Source organism: Ctenopharyngodon idella, chromosome 1, assembly GCF_019924925.1.
Source record: "Ctenopharyngodon idella isolate HZGC_01 chromosome 1, HZGC01, whole genome shotgun sequence".
Lineage (NCBI taxonomy): Eukaryota > Metazoa > Chordata > Actinopteri > Cypriniformes > Xenocyprididae > Ctenopharyngodon > Ctenopharyngodon idella.
In genome coordinates this window covers 18,293,406-18,313,789 of record NC_067220.1, presented here as the reverse complement: position 1 = coordinate 18,313,789, position 20,384 = coordinate 18,293,406, and the positions used below count along the sequence as shown (strand labels likewise).

General features: G+C 38.0%; 2 protein-coding genes across 3 annotated transcripts in view; one reads left to right on the top strand and one right to left on the bottom strand.

Moving 5' to 3' along the window:
• The window catches only part of rnf38 (ring finger protein 38), a 36,040-nt gene extending 27,550 nt beyond the window's left edge, over window positions 1-8,490 (bottom strand). For both annotated transcript variants that reach the window (XM_051892039.1, XM_051892050.1), the window contains exons 1-2: window positions 8,153-8,490; window positions 6,206-6,803 (exon numbers count right to left, since the gene is read on the bottom strand). In XM_051892039.1, the coding sequence (XP_051747999.1) occupies window positions 6,206-6,722 (517 nt within the window). In that variant the 5' untranslated portion in view covers window positions 6,723-6,803; window positions 8,153-8,490. The remainder of the gene's footprint in view (window positions 1-6,205; window positions 6,804-8,152) is intronic.
• Window positions 8,491-16,391: 7,901 nt separating this feature from the next.
• zgc:195282 (uncharacterized protein LOC100192223 homolog) lies at window positions 16,392-20,108 on the top strand. Its single transcript, XM_051892063.1, has 4 exons — window positions 16,392-16,633; window positions 18,695-18,789; window positions 18,978-19,032; window positions 19,113-20,108. The coding sequence occupies exons 1-4, from the start codon at window positions 16,591-16,593 to the stop codon at window positions 19,157-19,159; spliced, it is 240 nt and encodes a 79-aa protein (XP_051748023.1). The 5' UTR covers window positions 16,392-16,590; the 3' UTR covers window positions 19,160-20,108.
• The last annotated feature ends 276 nt before the right edge of the window (window positions 20,109-20,384 follow it).

Sequence of the window (20,384 nt, the reverse complement as noted above, 5' to 3'; positions counted from 1 at the left end):
GTAAAAAACACCAAACTGAGCAAATCTTAAACCAATTATCCAATATTTTGAAATATATTGCTAGTAGTGCTGTCAAAAGGAAATTTGAAAAATCTGAGTGCTGTTGAGTGGATTCGTAAACACCTCTAACTGGCAATTGTGTTCATGCGCTCAACATAAATGTCTGTGATTGGCTACAATGATCAACGCACAGGAGCATTTGATTTTGGAAGCATTTTGAAAGCGGGACCAGTTCGTTGATAGACGCCTGCTTTCAAAAGCTCCTGTGTGTGTCTGTGTAAGCGTTCGGTGAAGAGCGTCATTGATGCCTATTTACAACATGTTTTTGAAGCGCTGATCATTGTAGCCAATCACATACATATCTGATGAGCGTGTGAACACAATGGCCAATCAGAGGTGTTTACGAATCCGCTCAACAGCACTCAAAGCGTCACATTTTTAAAATTTCAGTACCAACATGGTATCGAAGTCGGTACCTTTGACAACACTAACTGCAAAAAAAAAAAAATTTATTTATATATAAAAAAAAAAAAAAAAAATATATATATATATATATATATATATATATATATATATATATATATATATATATATATATTATGTGTGTGTGTGTGTGTGTGTGTGTGTGTGTGTGTGTGTGTGTGTGTGTGTGTGTGTGTGTGTGTGTAGTCCTTGACACATCAATATTCATTGTCCTTGTCTTGGTGGTTCACTAATGTATTTTCACGCAACTGGAACCCTGTAATGACCAATAACCATTTAGGACCAGTTTTATAACATCTAGCTGAGTTTTGACTTCAAGAAAATAAGTGAATGCTCTCACATACAAAATGCTTGGCTTTCTGACAGCTGGCTGTCTGTACAGCCTAAATCCAGCCAAATTCCAGCTGAATTCACACCCATATTTCATAGAAGTGATGAAACAAGCTTCTTACTGCTGTGGTGAGGACAGTATGTGTGTGTGTGTAGTCACACACGTCATCATATAAAGGCTAATATCATAAATTACAGTCTAAAAGGGGCTTATAATATTCAATCATGTGATTTATTTCAACCGCAAACCCATCCTCTCCCTCTTTCCACCTTCATCCTTTTCTCTTTCAACACACCTGGCACCTGTAAGCACTTCTGAGCGTCTGTTCTGCTTTTTTGTCCGCTCTCACTTCTCTCTGAAGATGGTGCCAGGTCAGTGCAGTAGAGGAGAGGAGAAAACCTCCAGCCTTCCTTTTAACACTCGTCCCTGTTCCTCTGTTCCTGGGCTGAAAGGAAATGGCCGTGCTTTCTGAATGGTTTATTGAGAGGTAGGGATGAGGGCTTGTGCTAATGCTCAAACTGCGCTACTGGTTTAAATAATGATCAGGAGCGTAGTCCAATTAAAACAGCTTACTGACACTACAAAGCCCAGCGCTCATCTCCCGTGCTGCACCTTGCCTGCTGAACAGCCCGCCTCGCGTATGTGTGCGCACGCGAGAGACGCAGATCTACTCAAGGTGAAAACTGAAGAGTCCTTCAGGGACACCGGCTTGATTTTGAGCACGCAGCAACAGTTGTCTTCATGTTAAGTGGAGTTCTGCAATGTTCTGATTTAGGCCCAAGTGTCTCATAGAGCCGAGTGTGCTAAAAGAGAGCTGTTGTTCTACTACAGATCAGACCACAAGCCTAAAACCTGGGAATGGACTCACAAAACAACCCACACTAGCCCTGGGGACCAGCTGGGCCCTCATAATACAAGCTTGGTCATCCTTAAATGAGAGTCATGAAGCCTGATAAACAAGGCACGACCATCTTAAGTGCATCCTTTGTATTCACAGAAGTTGAGACACTATAAGATTATGTCTAGCTCTAAAACACTGTGACACTCTCCAACTTCAACTTGGCAGATTCCCACGAACAATAGTCATCAACAGTTCAACCACTGCCACTGTAGGATAGCAAATAAAATAAAATAAAATAAGACTAAAAAATAAAGTAAAAAAGAACTAAAAATAATTTTAAAAACAACTTACAGTCTATATTCACACCCTTTAAACATGTTGGGAAGTCTGATTCATTGGAAAACTGCTTAAATTCACGTTAAAAAAAATTAATTAATTTGAATTATAACTTCAAAAATACATATAATATAGACATTTTTGTTTAATTGTTTTTTTTTTAACTCAAGTTACATAAATTACAGTGGTTTTGGTATTTTGCTTGGTTTTTTGGGGGGTGGAAATATGTGTTCATATTAAGAGTAAGTTCACCTTATGTTTTGTTTTTTTTCCACACAAGTTCATTTGGAGCATTTGATTCAAAAGCTGGTGCAATATCTTTTTACGTTTGTCATGTTCATATATGCTTAAATGAACCGACTGCACTCGGATCTGCACTGAAACAACCAGAATGAGACCGCCTTGAAGGTTGAAAAATGTCTGAGGTTGAAATGTGTTGATAAGTTGATGGACATTTGGAGACCAAATCTGTGGGGCAGCACACAGTTTCACAGTGAGTTAGGCCCCATTTTAAAACAAAGCAAACAAACTATAGAACTGAAAACACCCTAATACACCAATTGTGCCAGTTTAATTTTTCTACCCATTTAAAAAGATTGAGTCAAATGCCATGTTATGACTCTAATGTCACCTCACATCACTTTCCCACCCAAGTTCTCCCTCCCTTTGAACAATTTACAAGACTTCGCTCATGTTCAAGCTGGACATGTAAATTCACTATGCTGACCAACAGAAAGCTGCTTGATTTGAAAGTGACTTTTGTGTGCTTCATACATCTGTATGCTACTGACAATAGTTTTTTTTCCCTCCTCAAAAAATCTTGCTGAAATCTTGCTATTAAGAGAACGATTTAAGAAAAAAGTGGTTCTTGTAAGAACTGTTCACTCAAAGGCTATTTTGTGGGAACCCAAAATGATGGTTCTATGGCATTGCAGCAAACACTAATTTGAATGAATGACAGACACCCCAATTCTGTGGAAACCAAATTGTGTGCGTCTGTTCTTCAACATTAGAAAATAAGAAACATTAATCTTCAATTGGAAGAGGTTGAAAGAACAGCTTTAGGGCATGTTTCCACGACAACGATGTACTAAAAACAGATTTTTTTTTGCATTTTTCGCATACAGATGACAACTTTGTCAGAACGGTCCCCATTCACACAGATCCGCAAAACGATTAAAAACACTGTATTACGCATGCCAGGCCAGTAGTTGGCGGTGTCACTTTGTAAAGAAACACTACACGCCTACAGACTGAACACGTAATGTGCATGACGTCACCATTTTCACAATTTCCCAAATTTTGTAGTTTACACGGAGACGTCGTTTTTCAAAAACTTGCACTTTGAAACCAGTTTTCAAAAGTTTGCATTTTCAGGCCCCCAAAACGCCTTTGTCGTGTAAATGAACAGCAAAAAACACATTTTTTAGTGTCGTGTAAACGATCCCTTATATCCTTAATCCATTTGATCACCTCTAACACATTCTCTGCATTTCTGTTAAGAGTCAGCAGAACTGAGCTTGGTCTGGACCGGCCCCAGGGGGGATTCTACACCCTTGAAATGATCTTGAACTGTCCACATGTACACACACACGAGTGCATTCTCAAACACAGACGCTCACGAGCACACAGGCCCACCAGAAATCCGTTTCTCTATTGATTTTATGGGACCTGATAGCCCTTTTTCTCCCTCTCCGCACAGTGCTGAGGATAATACCAAACACCAACAGCAGAAAAAGCCTCAGGAGGTCTAACATGGTTCCTCCTTCTATGCATACATGTGCATTTACAGGCAAATATGAGTTCGATGAGAGGATGAAATATGCAGGAGGGTAAATGGACAGGGAAAGTCAGTGTGAGAAAATGAAAGGGGGATCGGGTGGACAAAAGAGATAAAGGGATGAGGAATGAGAGCGGGAGAGGCAAAGAGAGAGAGGGCGCTTCTGTATTGAGAGCAGATGGTGTTGAACTCAAGGGATTTCAGTGTGCCGAGCTTCTCTCATTATCAAAGCGGCCTATCTGATCTCAGTCAATATCACACACACACACAGCTACTGTATATCCCACTAGTCAATATCACATATACACTCTCAGGTAAAGCACCTCTGATTATTCATCCACTCAATATCACATGCTCACCTCGAGATGCATTTAAATATCAGGATAAATCATAGGACAGAAAAAGAGCAAAGTCTTGCCTAATGACAAACGGCCCCAAACAAAGCTCAGACACACACACGCTGGTCTAGTTGGTGCAGTGGCGGCAGCAGGCAGGCAAAGCAGGTTGCTTGACGCTCACTCCATCAGACAGGTATTTCCAGTCTGGGCTTTTTAGTAAAGTGTGTGTGTAGCACAGCTCAGCCACAAAAAGCAACTGCCAGTAGGCAAACACACCTGAGCTTAAAGCGCAACACCTGAGATACTACATCCCCCCCCCCCTCCGCACATGCACGCATGGTCATAGAGGCCATGTGTTCATTTTTTTATATATTTATTTTTGGGATGCACGATATATCAGCCACCATATCGGTATCGGCCGATATTTGTTAAATTTTAATGTTATCATTATCGGCCCAATGAATAATGGATTATTTCCCTCAGCTGAGACACTTCAGATGCGTACTGTCCACCATTATGGTTTAGAATTGCTTGAAATATGATTGAAATCACTTCAAAAAGGAAAATATAGTTAAGTACGGTGCAAGTCTGTCATATAAACTACATAATATTATAATGACAACATTTTAACTGTGTGCTTGGGACATGGCTTTTAATGATTATTTTGTAATCAAATTATATTAGATTTATCGGCCGATATATATCCATTATCAGCTTTCGAATATAAAGAATTATCAGTTATCGGTATCGGCCAAAATTTTCATATCGGTGCATCCTTAATTTATTTTTTACGTGTATGTCATCAAAGCCCCACTCCTGTCTCGTAACAGTATACGAGCGGTGGCTACATTAACTCTAGGTGCGTGAACACATGGGCACGTGTGCATTTGCTCCCACCAGCTTGATGTCTATGTCAAAAAGGAAGTGCTGTGGCTGATTAAGGCCATCATGTAGCAGGAAATAAGGATGCCGGAGGCTTGAACACATATTTTGGAATTTCCATTTGGCTAAACAGGAATCATAAAGCACCGCGATGCCGTTGGACAGACGGGGCGATCGGGTCAATTATTAACTTAAACCCTAAAGTCGGTGGGAACAATTGTCCCATGCTGTGGAGTGAAGCGCTGTGCTATTTTGGACCAGAGAATAACAACATTAGACATCTAAAACAGAGGAGAAGAGTCACAGCTTGGGTAATTGAATGAATGCATGTTTTGCACATATTTGTTACGCCCTAGTATCAAATCTGCCGCTTAAGATGGACCATGAAGTGCTAAGAGTCAATAGGAATGCTTAGATCGGTGTGTTGCTCATCAGAACTTGTGCAAACATTAACGAGGAAATAAGGAGCACAATTTGCAATTTGGTCTGTCTTTAGGAAAGACGCCCAATTGTTACCCTTAAGAGCACAAAGTCTGTCGAGTTCTTCACATACCTGCTGACAAAGCTTTTAACTCTATTTATGAAGAGATCAGAGCTCACATGAAGCCTGCTTGCAACTTTCCATTTTTAAAAAAGAAACTGTGGCATAACACCTCTAGTTTTAGACGGAAATGCCCTGCCTTACTGCATTACAGTATGCAAAAGTAAAAGAGATCCATTTCATATTCAACCCATTCAGCTATTTAAAAAAATATATACATTTTAAAAAGTGTTGATTATCACAACATGAATAAAGGAAGGAAGGAAGGAATAAATACATGTTTTATAAGGTTTGCTACATCCCTGATAAAATTATACTAGTAATTGTGTTAGGTAGTATTGAGAGGGTGTCATACAAGTGTGCACATACACTGTATATATCATATAAAATGCAATTCTGAAAACCCCATAAACAAGTGTTGAACCAGTCCAACAGAATCCCATACAACAACACTACACTAATTGAATGTGGTAGAGCCTATAGCTTCATATCTTCACCCTCATATCCTGTCAGATGGGTCAAATACAACTACAGTTGGATAGTTACAACCCTGTTACAACCAAATATTGGATAACATGATAGTGTTAGAAGAAAACTCATGTTTATTGTGCACCTCCAAGATGAAATGAGATCCATAACCCAAATTTAGACTGGTGGTTTAAGACCGTCTTACCTGCTCCGGAGTTTCTGTGCATTCCAGGCCCTGCATGTCTGTGGGCGCCTGGGGAAAGCATGCTCCCGGGTGGGCGCAGGTTTTCCGTGTGTCCATGAGCAGCTCCGAACTGCTGCTGCTGCTGTTGGTGGTGGCTTATTCCTCCAGCTGGACTTAGCGCACCACCGCCACTCCCAGCATTACCGTTCGAGTTAGATAATCCACCGTGGTAAAATCCAGACCGCGAGCGAGATCGAGTCCTGGGGGGCTCCATAGTCACTGGATGGGGGTGATGATGATGATGATGGTGGTGGTGGTGGTGGAAAGGGGAAGTGGGAGGGGAATGAGACACCGCAGAGGAGCTCTCAAGCGCTCCAGAAAGTCTAGTGCTGCCCAGGCTGTGGCCCCCCTCCGAACCCCTGTATTCTGCTGGCTGGGCCCCTGCGTCCTCGCATAAATCAGCACGCTTGGGAACGGGGTCCGGGGAACAGACACGGGGCTCTCGAGACGTTGAATGACCAGTAGTGGCGATTGGCATTTCCTTCTGGCTTATATGATTCCCCCTCTCTCACTTCCTCCTCTTCGATTCCACGCCACAAAACACTTACAGATTAAAACACTGTTTCAAAAAAAAACAGTTCAGTCATTAAAATGCTTACAAACATTAAGTTCAAAAATACTGTTCAAATATACAGCACGAGTCTTTAAAACCTTCAAAAATCTAAAAAAAGTTATTAAAATACACTAAAACACCAGTTAGTTGACATTTGAACAAACCAAAAACTGTTTAAAAACATATTGGACTCATGAAACTTAAAAAAGAAAAATACATTTACAGTAAATATTAAGACAGTATTTATATAAAAAAAAAAAAAAAAAAAAAAAAAAAAAAAAACCTTTAAGGAATTAAGACGAATTAAATTATGAATAACAAATAATCAAAAGTGAAATAGTTCATTTGCTTTTTTAGCTTTAAAACCTTAATACATTACAGTAATATTACATGTATTACCCTTTTAAAACAGTATTTTTCACAGTTTATAGTAAGGTAATGGGACAATGACGATCCAAATCTGAAGAACTAGAGATTAATAAAACTGGTTTACAAACAAGATGATGAGGTTTAAAGCCTCTTTTTTGTTCTAGTAACTTCATTCCTTCTAGGCGTGTCCTACTTACTAAATGCAAAAATATTATAAGAATATTAACAAAATTCTTCGTTGTCCCTTTAGTGATATTTAAAACATTTCTAAAACATTTTAAACGCCAAACTTCCGAACACAAAACAAGTCATATCAAAGGAGAAATAAGAAATAAAAACAACACAAAAACTAGCTGCGACGCGCTACACAACACAGCACGCACGTGCGTTATGTTTATAATTAATAAAGTAAATAAATAAAAGTACATAAGACAGTAAGTGGGAGCAGCTGGTTATCAGACACTTCCGTGAAGCGCTAGCGTTAGCTCCCAGCTACACAAAAACACACATATAAACATAATATTGCCTGTCTACCGCTCTTTTAACACACCTAACACACAACTATACTCTATCACAACACGCCTTACTCATCCACACAGTGTTTAACTGATTTAAATCACATTTAGAGTGAAACCATGTAGATGTATTAGCTTATGTTAGCAGTGAATGTCGCGCTGGCTTTAGTCCACCATCTGCCTTTAGTCTCACAAAACTACCACAAATAAAGCCCTGGTCGTCCTTTAAAACCTCTGGGCCACATGTCCTGTCCTGAACACCAGCTCATCGCTAATGAATCTGCCTGGGTTATGAAAAACATTGATATTTATAAACTGTTTTGTGGCGATCAGTGAGAGGCGAAGCGTTCTAAAGTCCCTAATTATATTTACATCAGTGGAAAAAACGATGAAAAAAAGCTCTTTTTTCCACTCCTCCCACTCAAACAAACGCATTTATATATCAGCTATTAAATAAAAAGCGGAACTCACCCGGAGCTGAGTGGAGCTGTGTGTTATGAAGTGTTTTTGAGCTGATCTTTTGGCGTGGTGCTCCTGCGCTCAGACGGTGTCAGTGAGAAATAATGTGACAGACCATCAGCGCGATTTCACAGCTCCAGTACAGCAGACCACAAAAGCCGAGCACAGAGCGACTGTGAAGAGTCCACGAACAAAATGAAGTAGAAACTGAATTTCACTTACTGCTCTCAAACCCAAATCATTCACAAGTGAGGCCCATTTAACAATCCACCATTTTCAACTGAAATCAAATACAAACTCTCATACCTATTGAGTGAAACCCTTTCAGAAAACAATGAAAATGTCGAATGGTAAGTGCTGCCATTTCTACAGAACTTGCAACAAAGCTTATAAACACGCGTTTCTATGATAAAACTTAAAACGTATGCGTGGATGGATTATTAGAGCTTTAAAAAGACAGAGTATAACTGCACACTAACTTAGGCTAAGTATTATTATACGTTTCGGCCGATGAGCAGGCTTTGTCAGGGTACAAAAAGTGTGCGTTTGCTTCAGCGCTATTTATTGATCATTAGAGCTAACATATTTTAGCAATGTGTGTCTGCGACTTGGATAATATATTCCCATATGTATATGCAAATTAAATTAGTTTAGAAATATATTACTTATTTAGGCTATCCTCTAAGTGTCTAAGACGAACTTTCCTCACAACATTTTATTTGAAGTTAATAATAGTGGTTTCTAACTAGGTAAACTGATGCCTAATTACTTATTATTAATGGCATAAAGTTCAAATGAAAATAAAGTTCTAAAAAATAAATGTATTTTATTGTTATTTTTATTTATTATTAATGATTATTATTATTATTGACAATAATAATAATAATTATTATTATTATTATTAAATAGGTGGTGCCTATGAAATCGATCGTGTTTCTATTGCTCTGGTCTAGTTGGAGCACTGAAGGGAATGCAAACTAGAGAGATGCGCCGCTGAAGGGGAAACGCGTGAATAATTTACAAATGTTAGATGCTTCTCCAATTTATCGTGACAACACGTATAAACTGCCTCCATTTACTTAAATATCCCCTGCACTTTTTCGATTTATGCAAACGTTTGATTTGCTTCGTCTGTAGTTGTTAACATGGGCCATTCTCTAAGGCTTGTTGGACATTTAAACCTGATCACGCCTCTTTTTGGCCAGTAGCAATAGTGTGGACATCGATGGAAGTCGACCAAGGCAAAACAAAGATTTAATGAAACTGACAAAAATATGTTGTTTACTTTTAAGTGACATGATTCTAGATTCACTTCCCTTATTCTTGGATTAATATATTTTAGTCTAAGTATCAAATGTATATGTGAACATGTAGTAGTAGGCTAATTTATGTCCTGAGATGTAGCCTATAAAGGGGGGCTGGTTTTTAATTTAGCTCTTTTTTTCCATTTAACTGATTTAACCCAGAAATAAATGTGTTCTGGGTTAAATAAAATGTTTAATGAGTTAACAGATCTGCATTTTTCTTCAAGAAGTCTTCAATGAGTCACATAGGAGCTGTGATGTGTGGGTGTGCGAGTCCCATTTTATAATCCCACCTTGACACACAGTTTTTATCTCACTTTCTTTTGAAAGTCACATGCATGTCATATGCTTCCCAGAATGCGTTTATGATATACTGTTTATTCATGTCCTGTTATCTCTTTATGTGTAAGCTCTGAGCCCAAAGTAAGATCTTTTCTGGTAACATTGAAACGCATAGGATAGATACTACACTTACAGTAGGCGTGTTCTGTAGTGATAATTTAAAGATTGGGCGAGAGATGGCAGCAAGAGGGGCTGCTTTGAAAGGAAATATGGGGGAGTGATAGAGAGAGGGATAGGGGGATGGGGAGAGAGAGGATGGGGGTAGGGAGGTGTGTGAGAGTGTGTGTAAGGGGGGGGCTCGGCTGATATGCCCTCTTATTGGTTTGTTCAAATGGTGGGGGAGGGGCACCCAGCATTCACCAGCTGTATGAGGAGAGAGAGGAGAAACAAAGGGTGAGATGGGGGGGGGGGGTATAGCGTACATTTCCTCACTAATATTCAGGGATAATTAAAATTCAGGCAGGGCAGATGATTTAAAATGCTGATACGCTCAAATTAAAAATGAACATGCACCCAGATTCTGATCTGTTTCAATATTAAACACCAAAAAACTAGTGGAAAAACTTGCTTTTAAGTATATAACTCTTTTATTAATACTTAATGAATATTTTACAGTAGTTTCATGTTTTCAATTGTTACGTGTTTTTTTTATTTTTTTTTTATCCAGTGCCCATTCTCAGCACTCTTTGACCAGGCAGATTTTATTCATCAAGAGATCTTTGTAATGCAGTGAAATGCATATACGTACATAAGCCAGAGGAAGCTGTGCTTTGCATTATTTATTTAAAGGACAAAGGAATTACTGGAACCCTCTAAAACCAGTGTGACTAGTCTCAAAAAAGAGAGAGCGCGCAAGACAGAGAGAGGAAGAGAGCAGACTGGGTGAGAATGAGCGAGAGAAAGAAGGGAAAAAAAAAAACAGGAAATGAGAGAGGGAGAAGGGAGGAGAGCACCCGGCCTCCTTGTGTTTAAGCCAAACCAAATCTGAGGGAATTGGCATTGGCCGCTTCGCATGAGAACCGAGAGGAAAAAACTATAAGACAGAAAAAGGTTGAAGAGAAATGCCAAGAATGCAAAGGCAAGAATCAACACATTTAAGAGTCTTTCGTTCTGCTGGCTGACTCGCTCTCTTTTCTGAATGCAATTATAAACTACCACATTTTCACACTGTAAGCTGAAAGCCGGTTTTGATTAAGACGCGTCGACTTGGGTGTTGGTAGTCGGCATTAATTAGTGGAAGACCTGGGTTTAATCACCTCTGTGGGCCTGTAAACATAAAAACATGTCTACTAAACCTAAAAGTTCTTCAAAAATGGTGCATTCTGGTAGGCAGCTGGGACGTCTTAAGCTGTCTTTGAATAGTTAGACATCACCATTTGGCTGGGACAGATGAGTTTACTGATTTGGGATCGCTGTGATGTCTTTTGGAGTAGAAATAGTGGGATTCTGGTCTAGGCATCCCGTGTAGCATCTTCCCTGTTAACATCAGAGGTTGAGTGTTTTTGCCAAGTTTTCTATAGTGCGTCAGGCGTAGATTCGCTGTCTGCTTTCAAGTCACATGGCCCATGGATGTCATGCCAAAACATAATGAGACTTACAACACACACATTTTAACACACACACACACTCATATATACATCACGTACATGCCAGCTTGTCTCAGGCCTGTGGCTCTGTGTGTTAACGTGCCACATACTGTTCACATAAACATGCTTTATGACATGTTACTAATGCCAAACCTGCATAATCAGGAATCAATTTGCTAACAAATAACTCTTATGAGTTGGTTCCTTTTAACGAAACTTTTAAAGAGACTCAAAAACTCAGGAGTTAGCATGTTTAATCAGTCTGACGAATTCTCAATGAATGAATTCACCAAATCAGTTAGAGCAGCTATAATCAACTATACAAGTTCCATCTTAAAAGAGTGCTGCAGGGAAGATGTATTTTTGTAGGTTAAAGTTAGTTGTAGTTAACATTTTCACACTTCTGGTTCCATAGTCTTGAAGTCAATGGGTTTATTTGAATAGGATTTTGGTTAAAGGCCTAAAATAAGGTCTATGTTTAACACAATCTCAAGATATTTTCATGATTTAATCTATGACAAAATAAATTCACCTTCCCCATTCATGATTATTTAAGCTTTTACATATCTTAACAAAAAGGGTAACAAGTGGCTAAATGGGACTACAGCAGTTGTCGGTGTAACCCCTCCTGTTCAAATGGCCCACTTTAAGCGGGACTCAAACCCAGGTCTGCCTGCGTGGGAGGCGGGCGCTCTAACAAGGAGGCTAAAGACCGCAGTCTCTAGCGACAGTAGTTAGAGCGCCTCTTGAGTTCAGGGGAGTGAGGTTTACACGCACAGCTCTTACTAGCCTACGTTTGTTACACTCAACCCCTAAAGCTTACCCCCATCCAGGTCACGTCACCAATGTAACCCTTCCTGTTCGAACTGCCCACTCTAAGCGGGACTCGAGCCTGGGTCCGCTGGCATGGGAGTCGGGTCCTCTAACAAGGAGGCTAAAGACCACAGTCTCTAGCGTCAGTCGTTAGAGCGCCTCTTAAGTTCAGGGGAGTGAGGTTTACATGCACAGTTCTTACTAGCCTACGTTTATTACACTCAACCCCTAAATCTCACCCCTATCTAGGGCTGTGACGGTAGGCATGACAACCGCGCCACCGCGGTGGTGAAGTTGCCACCGCAGTCGTGGCGTGTCACCGGCGGTAGTGTGACGAAATATATATATAATCTCAAAGGTCGCGTTAACCGAAAATTTTCCGTCATTTACAGAAATTTTTTTGCAGTGACGGAAAAAATCTGTCATTTTGACAGATTACTGAGGCTGATGTTGCTTGTAACTGTAATTCTCACCCCTGTCCAGTTGGTGGTGAGTGCGCTCCAGTGTGTCTGCAGAGCGCGAGTTCAGTCTCCAGAATAAAATGAAAACGATACACACAGACGAGCACCCAGTTTAAGTCCATTTTATAATAATAAAGTTATAATACTTATACTTACTTACATAATTAAGTTTCTAATCCAGTTTGTTTTGTTTTAAATGGTTCCTTTTGTTATTTTTCTTGCTGACTATAAGTTCATGGCCAACGACTGGCTTTTCTGAGGTTTAATGTTACGTGTTGCAACACTGATTGAACTGACGTGGTACAGATTTCGGTAAGCTACTGTATCTTTCAACATATTTTTTGATTTTCATTCATGTTTATTTGGTTCTGTACAGTAGTAAAGAGGAAAGGATGATCGCATTCACTCACGATCCTCGACAAGTGTTCAAAATGAAAAGTGACGCAGTCTTTGATCAACTCTCTTTTCATAATATAAATGAATGCATAGCCTATGCCTATTTGCTTATCCTGTAAGTTTGTGAATAAAAATGAAAATGTGGACGAAACCAGAAGCTATTAAATGTCTTATCATTAAAATATAAAAATTAAAATGACGGGTAATAATTGATTATGATGGATTTTTTTACGATCCTGTCCATCAAAATGATGGCGAAACGCAAGTCTAACACAACCTCTTCATATATATATTCCTAATATATATATATATATATATATATATATAAAACCAACCCGGACCGCAACACCGGCGGTTGTTGGTGATTTCCCACTGGGGTAGTGAAAAATTGCCACCGTCACAGCCCTACCCCCATCCAGGTCACGTCACCAATGTAACCCCTCCTGTTCGAACTGCCCGCTCTAAGCGGGACTCGAGCCTGGGTCCGCTGCCATGGGAGTCGGGTCCTCTAACAAGGAGGCTAAAGACCACAGTCTCTAGCGTCAGTCGCTAGAGCGCCTCTTGAGTTCAGGGGAGTGAAGTTTACATGCACAGCTCTTACTAAGCCTACATCTGTTACATCGGGAACATTAAACGTCATCACTCTGAATGGGAAAACTCACTAGTCTGCTTTTACAGCCTTCTTGTGTTTATAATCACACTCTTGCAAACTATACTCAAACTCAAGGAAAATGTTTTTTATATAAAGATAAAGGTAAATTGACAGTGGTATAGTTTGTTTATAGCCTGCGTTTAGCTTTTTAATTCGGTCGATTGTATTTAGGCTTCTAAGTTCAGAGTCTTATTTTACTGCATACTGTATATTGCCATTTTCATAAACCAACCAGGTCTAATACAAAAAAAAGGTTTATTATTCAGAATATTTGAATGTATAGTGAAACTGTTTTCAACATTTTGTAATCATATTTCCTACATTTGAAACAAAGCTTTCACTAAACTGAGACACTGACACAACTTACCCCAAAGCATCTGACTCACTTTATCCCACAGCTACCATTCAGGATGCTTCATTTAATAATTCATGGCTAATCTTTAGCAAAATAATTTACATGTTCATTGGCAATTCACCAACATGTATAATGTATATTTTCAGACCTGCATAAATTTGCTTTGACCTCAAATTAATTTAATGTGCCATGTGGAAAATGTACTTTGAAATGCAAACAACAGTTCTGAATAAAAAATGATTGTCACTTTTCTTGTGTTCATCTCCCAAACACTGGCAGCTGTGAATGGTGAGTACTTTCTAAATATGTATTCACAATCACATGGCAAAAATTGTGCACAGTTTGCTTGATTAAGAGGGCGACACAGCTTACCCCACTCTCCCCTACTCTTATTCTATCCCCTCTCCTCCATTTCTCAGCCAGAAAGAAGAGGATTTAGGCTAGTTTTTCAGAGCCAAACCAAACCAGCATGAAAAAAGGACAGAAAGAGAAGCCCTCCCTTCCTCTAACCCTGTTTTGCTCTTCTCTGTGTAGTTTGGCAGTAGACGGTAGTGTTGGTGTGTGTGTGTGCGGTCTGTGTGAACAAGCGCTCATGTGGACAGGGCTCTGACTCTGCTGTTTGGTGAAGTTCCCAGTTAGGCTTGATGGGAAATGCTTTTTTATCCCTCACTGAATGAAGTTGGTTCAGCATACACAAAACTGTAGAGTAACCATTGGACCAAATGCTGAGAAGAAACTCATGCCTGATGCTTACCTGTTCAACAGAAACCCACTATTCCATATACCATTCAACAGTTTGGGGTGGCATGATTATTTATTTATTTATTTATTTTTATGATTTTGAAAAAAGTATCTTATGCTCAGCAATTTGTTTGATCAGAAAAACAGTAAAAACAGTAATATTGTGAAATATTATTACAACTTAAAGTAACTCTTCTGTTTTAATATAATTTAAAATGTAATTTATTCTTGTAATGGCAAAGCTGAATTTTCAGTCGCAATTACTCCAGTCTTCAGTGTCACATGATCCTTCAGAAATCATTCTAATATGCTGAATTGGTGCTGAAGAATCATTTCTTATTATTATCAATGTTCAAAACAGCTGTGCTGCTTAATATCTTATAGAAACCATGATGCATATTTTTCAGGATTTTTTGGTGATAGAAAGTAAAAAAAAAACAGCATTAATTTGTTTTTAATAACAATGTACAATGTTTTGTAATTTTTACTTTCACTATTCTTCAGTTTAATGCATTCTTGCTTGATAAAAGTATTAATTTCTTCTGAAAAACAAAATCTAACCCTATACTTTTGAACGGTATTGTACAGTACCTGTCAAAAAGTTTGGAAACATTACAATTTTTTTATGTTTTTGAAAGAAAAAACAATCTTTTATGATTACCAAGGCTGTATTTATTTCATAAAAACTCCAACAATGCAAATGCTGTAGTTGTTTTCAATAGCAAGAAAGTGATGGCATATATTTAAAAAAAGAAAAAAAGCATTATAGTTAGAATGTGAATTTATAAAATCTACAAATCAGTTGCAGCTAAACACCCAGGTGAGCATATACCACTTATTAGCTATATAAAAGAAATCATATGCAGGAATTCCAGATCCCTGAACTGCTCAGACCATAACAAAGCTTGTCCTATTCAAATAAAGTCTATGTGTTTTCCCTGCCAGTGCACGCATTGTGGAAGAGCTGTGTGTATGTGTATAAATCATGCTAAACTGAGGGCAATAGTGCATTGCAACTCGAGCCAGACTCTTATTCATCCTTTATATCTCAACACACACATACACAAAACACACTCTCAGTCTCGGCTTCAATGATTCTCCTTCCCTTTCTGTGCTCATCCAATCAAACTCCTTTCGGTGATGTCAACGCTCTGTGTGCGCGCGTGTGTGTGTGTGCGCGGCAGCAGTTTTGGGTTTCTCCTAAACTCCCATCGTTCTCCCACACTGGAGCTTTTTAATCTCTCGGATGGAGAGAAAGAGGATGAAAAAGCGCGAGCGGACAGATCGAGGGGTTGAGAAGCGGCGACCATGACAACACATGAAATCTGAGCGGCTGACATCTGTGTCTCTCTCGTTCTCTCTGTCCCTCTCAATCTCCCTCTCTGTTGTTTCTTTGACTCGCATCCAGCAAACATCCCACAAGCTTTTATTTCATAACAGACTCCGACAAGTCTGATGACCTCACACGGCCCTTGACATCATCTTTGATTTTAAACCGCAATGACTGACCACAGCAGAAGTGTGAATGAAGTCTCTTTAAAACAGCAAGACTGACTTAAGTCCAACCCTGCTATGACAGACTCATCATATCACAACACCCACACACACTTCTGACCAACATTTTCCTCCTCTCTTTCTTCAGACTGTTCGAATTGAGCATATTTGTTTTTGAAATCATTTCTTGCTTCCTGTCACTGCACTCTTGCCACATCCTGAGAGGCTGTCACAGTTGACACGCTCACATGCATTTCCTGCATCTCAACATCTTGTGCATAAAACTATTAGAAGTTGGCTACAACCATGGTGAGCTTCTGTCCTATATGTGGGAAACCTGTTTATTTTGGTGAGTGACATCTGGGGTTGGAGGGATCCATCTTTAACATGCTTAAAACATACTGATTAAGATGATATTGAGGTATTATGTAGTTATCAATAGTGAGAAACATCAGTATAAAGCGCTGAGATGCTGCATGTAATGTGTTTAGCAGCAAACATTTCACATCAGGTTCTGTCTTGACTTAAAAGTGCTCATTTTGACTCGCTGCTGAAGTATTTCAATACTATATCGATTATATTGTGCCCAAGTTGTGTGTTCTCATGTTTAGTGGTGTGGTAACATTTTATATTAACAGTAGAGGGTTGTAAAAAGGGCATCGCAGAGCATGCTAAATGCTAATTTCAAAGTAGCTTTATAGGTTCCCTGATAGCACACGTACATCACCGAGACGTCTATTTGATGTCTGCAAGATGTATTTTTTAGTCTTTGCTAATCTGCAATATGTCTTTAAAACGTTTCCTGTCAGATGTTGTCTTTTAAGATGTTTATGATTTACAGTGTATGTAAAACTGCTTTTTCTAAGATGTTTATCAGATATTTGTACACAACAGATGTTTTCCAGTTTAAGTGCTCTTTAGCAGACATCTTAGAGATGTACCTGTGCTATATGGGTTCTGCCATTACTCTAGATGAAACAAACTAGTTGTGTAACTAAGTGGGTGTAGGCCTTTATCTATGCATTTGTGTAGAGTTAATCAGTCTGCAGTCTCCTAACCGCCATCAGCGCCTCACGACATGAGTCACATGAGCACAGGAAGTGTCTGCCTGTGGCAGGAAGTGGAATATGCCAGAGCAAGAGAGGCTTGACTGTTTAAATTGGCAGATAGCAATGCAGAAACCTATGGACACTTGAAGAAAGAGGAGAATTTGGACAGAAAAATCTTGTAGCTGCCAGTCAGCTTTCAGCGTCAAGACAAGAAAAAAAAGCTCCTTCAGTTATTGAGGTGGACTGCAGGCTGTTGTTGATTCTGCCAGGAAGAGAAAAGCTGAGCAAGATGTTTGTAGCTGAGGTTCAGTTTCAGTATGATCCTGGTTCAACCTAGAGGTTTCCTGTCCTATGGTTAAGGTCAGGGTTTCAGTAGGAGGGCTCGTGCTAGGCCCACATGAAAGAGTAATGAAAGGGTAATATATCTACATAGAACTGAGAATGTGAGTGCAATCCAAAATGAATGTGAAATCGATCCAAGATGGAAGAATTCGAAGAGTGGATTCCAAGTTCAGATTCACAGTCTCCTTATTAATTGAAGTGTGAGGTTAAAACTAATATAATTATTTTTTTTACAACAGAGAATAATTTTGATTCATCCTTTAGTATGTAAAAAAAAAAAGTATTTATAATATTGCACTTTTTTAATAGATATTGTATCTATGGGGCAAGTCTATACCACTACAAATAAACTTTACAAACTAAAGGCCAAATCATTCTTCTTTGAGTCATTTCAGAGGATGACCAAGAATAATCTGTTTCAAAATTACAAACACAAACCATTTTTTTCTTTGGAACAACATACACCAACAATGAGCCATGTATAATAAGACCAGAAAAATGCATTAAGGAAGTAAATAGGATAAACTTTGATGTCATGATCTCTGAAAAGAGATTAAAAAAGGAAATGATTATTGTGTTCAAATGTTGGCATGAAAAATATTTTCAAGTCAGTGTTGTTATTGTTAACTAAAACTATTAAAAACCCTTTTCTGTAAGGGGCTGAAAAAATATATAAATATTAGATGAAAAAAATGTAAATGTAAAGTTTAAGTTGAAGTACTAAAATAATTACTAAAACTTAAAAATAAATTTTAATAGATTAAAAAAACTAATATAAATCACGAAAGCACATAAAATTACTAAAACCAGTACATTATCTATATTTTATTTTACAGTGTAACTTACTCATTTGTTAGGGTGAATGAAAACATGCTTTATTTTTGTTTAATTCACGTAAACAAACCATCGCACACATTTATCCCATGATTTTAAACAGCTCCCCTTGACTCTTACTAAACTAACTTCAGCTTCAGTAAAGCACCTCAGATTGCTTAACCTTTGACCTTTGATTTATGCAGGTGAGAAGAGGAGGTCTTTGGGACGGGATTATCACCCATTATGCTTGAAGTGTCACAAGTGTAAAAGACAGCTAACACCTGGTCAGCATGCTGAGGTATACATATATTCACTTTATCATGCTGTATATGTTGTCTTTTAATGCATAAATAATAACAAGCTCTGTAAACTGATGATAACAGGGATGCATTGAAGTGTTACACTGATAATATGCAGAATGCAGTAAAGCGGAAGTTGACGAAAAGAGTACTAGATTCAGATTGTCAATTTTACATCTCTATGCAGCATGATGAGAAGCCATACTGCACTAACTGCTACATGAGAGATTTTGGACCCAGAGGTGAGAACAAATGACTGTATTTATTGTATTTTAAATATAATATAATATAATATAATAAAAAAAAATGTTTCTTTGTGCAGGTAGCCGAAACCCTGTTGCTCGGACCTTTAACACAGCTGCTTCTTAAGAGAGATCCTGCAATCTTGAGAAACACACAGCATCTAGATCTACAACACATCTACAGTATCTTTACACTGCCACGCACAGTAAACCATTGGAAAATACAGCCAAGTTGATCTCTTCTAACCACAGAATAAAATATAACTCCGCCCTTATGTTTCCATTCATCATAAACTCATAAAAATAGCCAGAACCTACCAAACCAACAGCCATCCACGTTGGCATTCTCTCAGGGAACTGAGCTACTTCATATGTTTATTCTAGAATGCCATGATTACAGAGTTATGGCATTTCATTGAACATAATTCTAGAATTAAGTTGTGTCTTTCCTGTTGCATAATTTCCTGGCCTTTAGAATGGGAGATGCAGACAAACTAGTTATGAAAAGTGTTGGCATGTAGCTCATCATGTGTTTTTGGTTTAAAAATACAAAGTCAACACTCTGTTGTACCATTAATTAATTGATTAACTTGAAACACAATGTAATTTTTTTGTGTGTTTTATTATTGTTTGTTTTTTTTTGTTTTTTTTTCTGGGATTTTGAGGATCAGAGACTATAAAACAAAGGGTTTTTTTCATGAGGCAGCAAATGTATCTACAAAGCAAAAATGACAATAATTAATCATTGTGTCTTTTTAATTGGAAGCAGAAGCTTGCGTCCCAAACCTCATGGCGCATATGTGATGGCTTTATCATTTTTGTTAGTTCAGGAAGAATACATATTTGATTTTATCTGGGTTTTTTTTTTCTCATTAGTTCGTTGAACAGAAGTGTCACTCAGAGAACTGCCAGCTATCGTATTGTCAACTCATTAAATCAGAAGTATAATTTCATGTCTCTTATCCTCAAATCCATAAAATAAACTGTAAAAAAATAATAATTTAATAACTATGTTTTTATTGAACGTTTTTTAATGAAAATTGGATTTGAATAAAGATTTATACCTCAAAATGCAACTGCCTACAATTTAATCGTTTATTATATCACACAATTTTCTTATTATATATAATTATATATAAATTATATAAATACATTTATATAGTTAATGTTGTTTATATGAATAAATATATATTATAAAAATGTATAAATTATATAAATATAATTATACATATAATTTGTATTAATAAAAATTATATATGTAATAAATATAATTATACATATATAATTTTTATTAATTAATAAAAGATTATATAAGTATAATTATATCTAATTTATATAATATATATATATAT

What these genes read in the sequence shown, in the direction of transcription:
- zgc:195282 (XM_051892063.1), top strand. Translation starts at nt 16,591, where the DNA reads ATGGTGAGCTTCTGTCCTATATGTGGGAAACCTGTTTATTTTG. An exon ending in CACCTGGTCAGCATGCTGAG is followed by an intron (nt 18,790 to 18,977) that starts GTATACATATAT and finishes ATCTCTATGCAG; the next exon opens with CATGATGAGAAGCCATACTG. An exon ending in GAGAGATTTTGGACCCAGAG is followed by an intron (nt 19,033 to 19,112) that starts GTGAGAACAAAT and finishes TTCTTTGTGCAG; the next exon opens with GTAGCCGAAACCCTGTTGCT.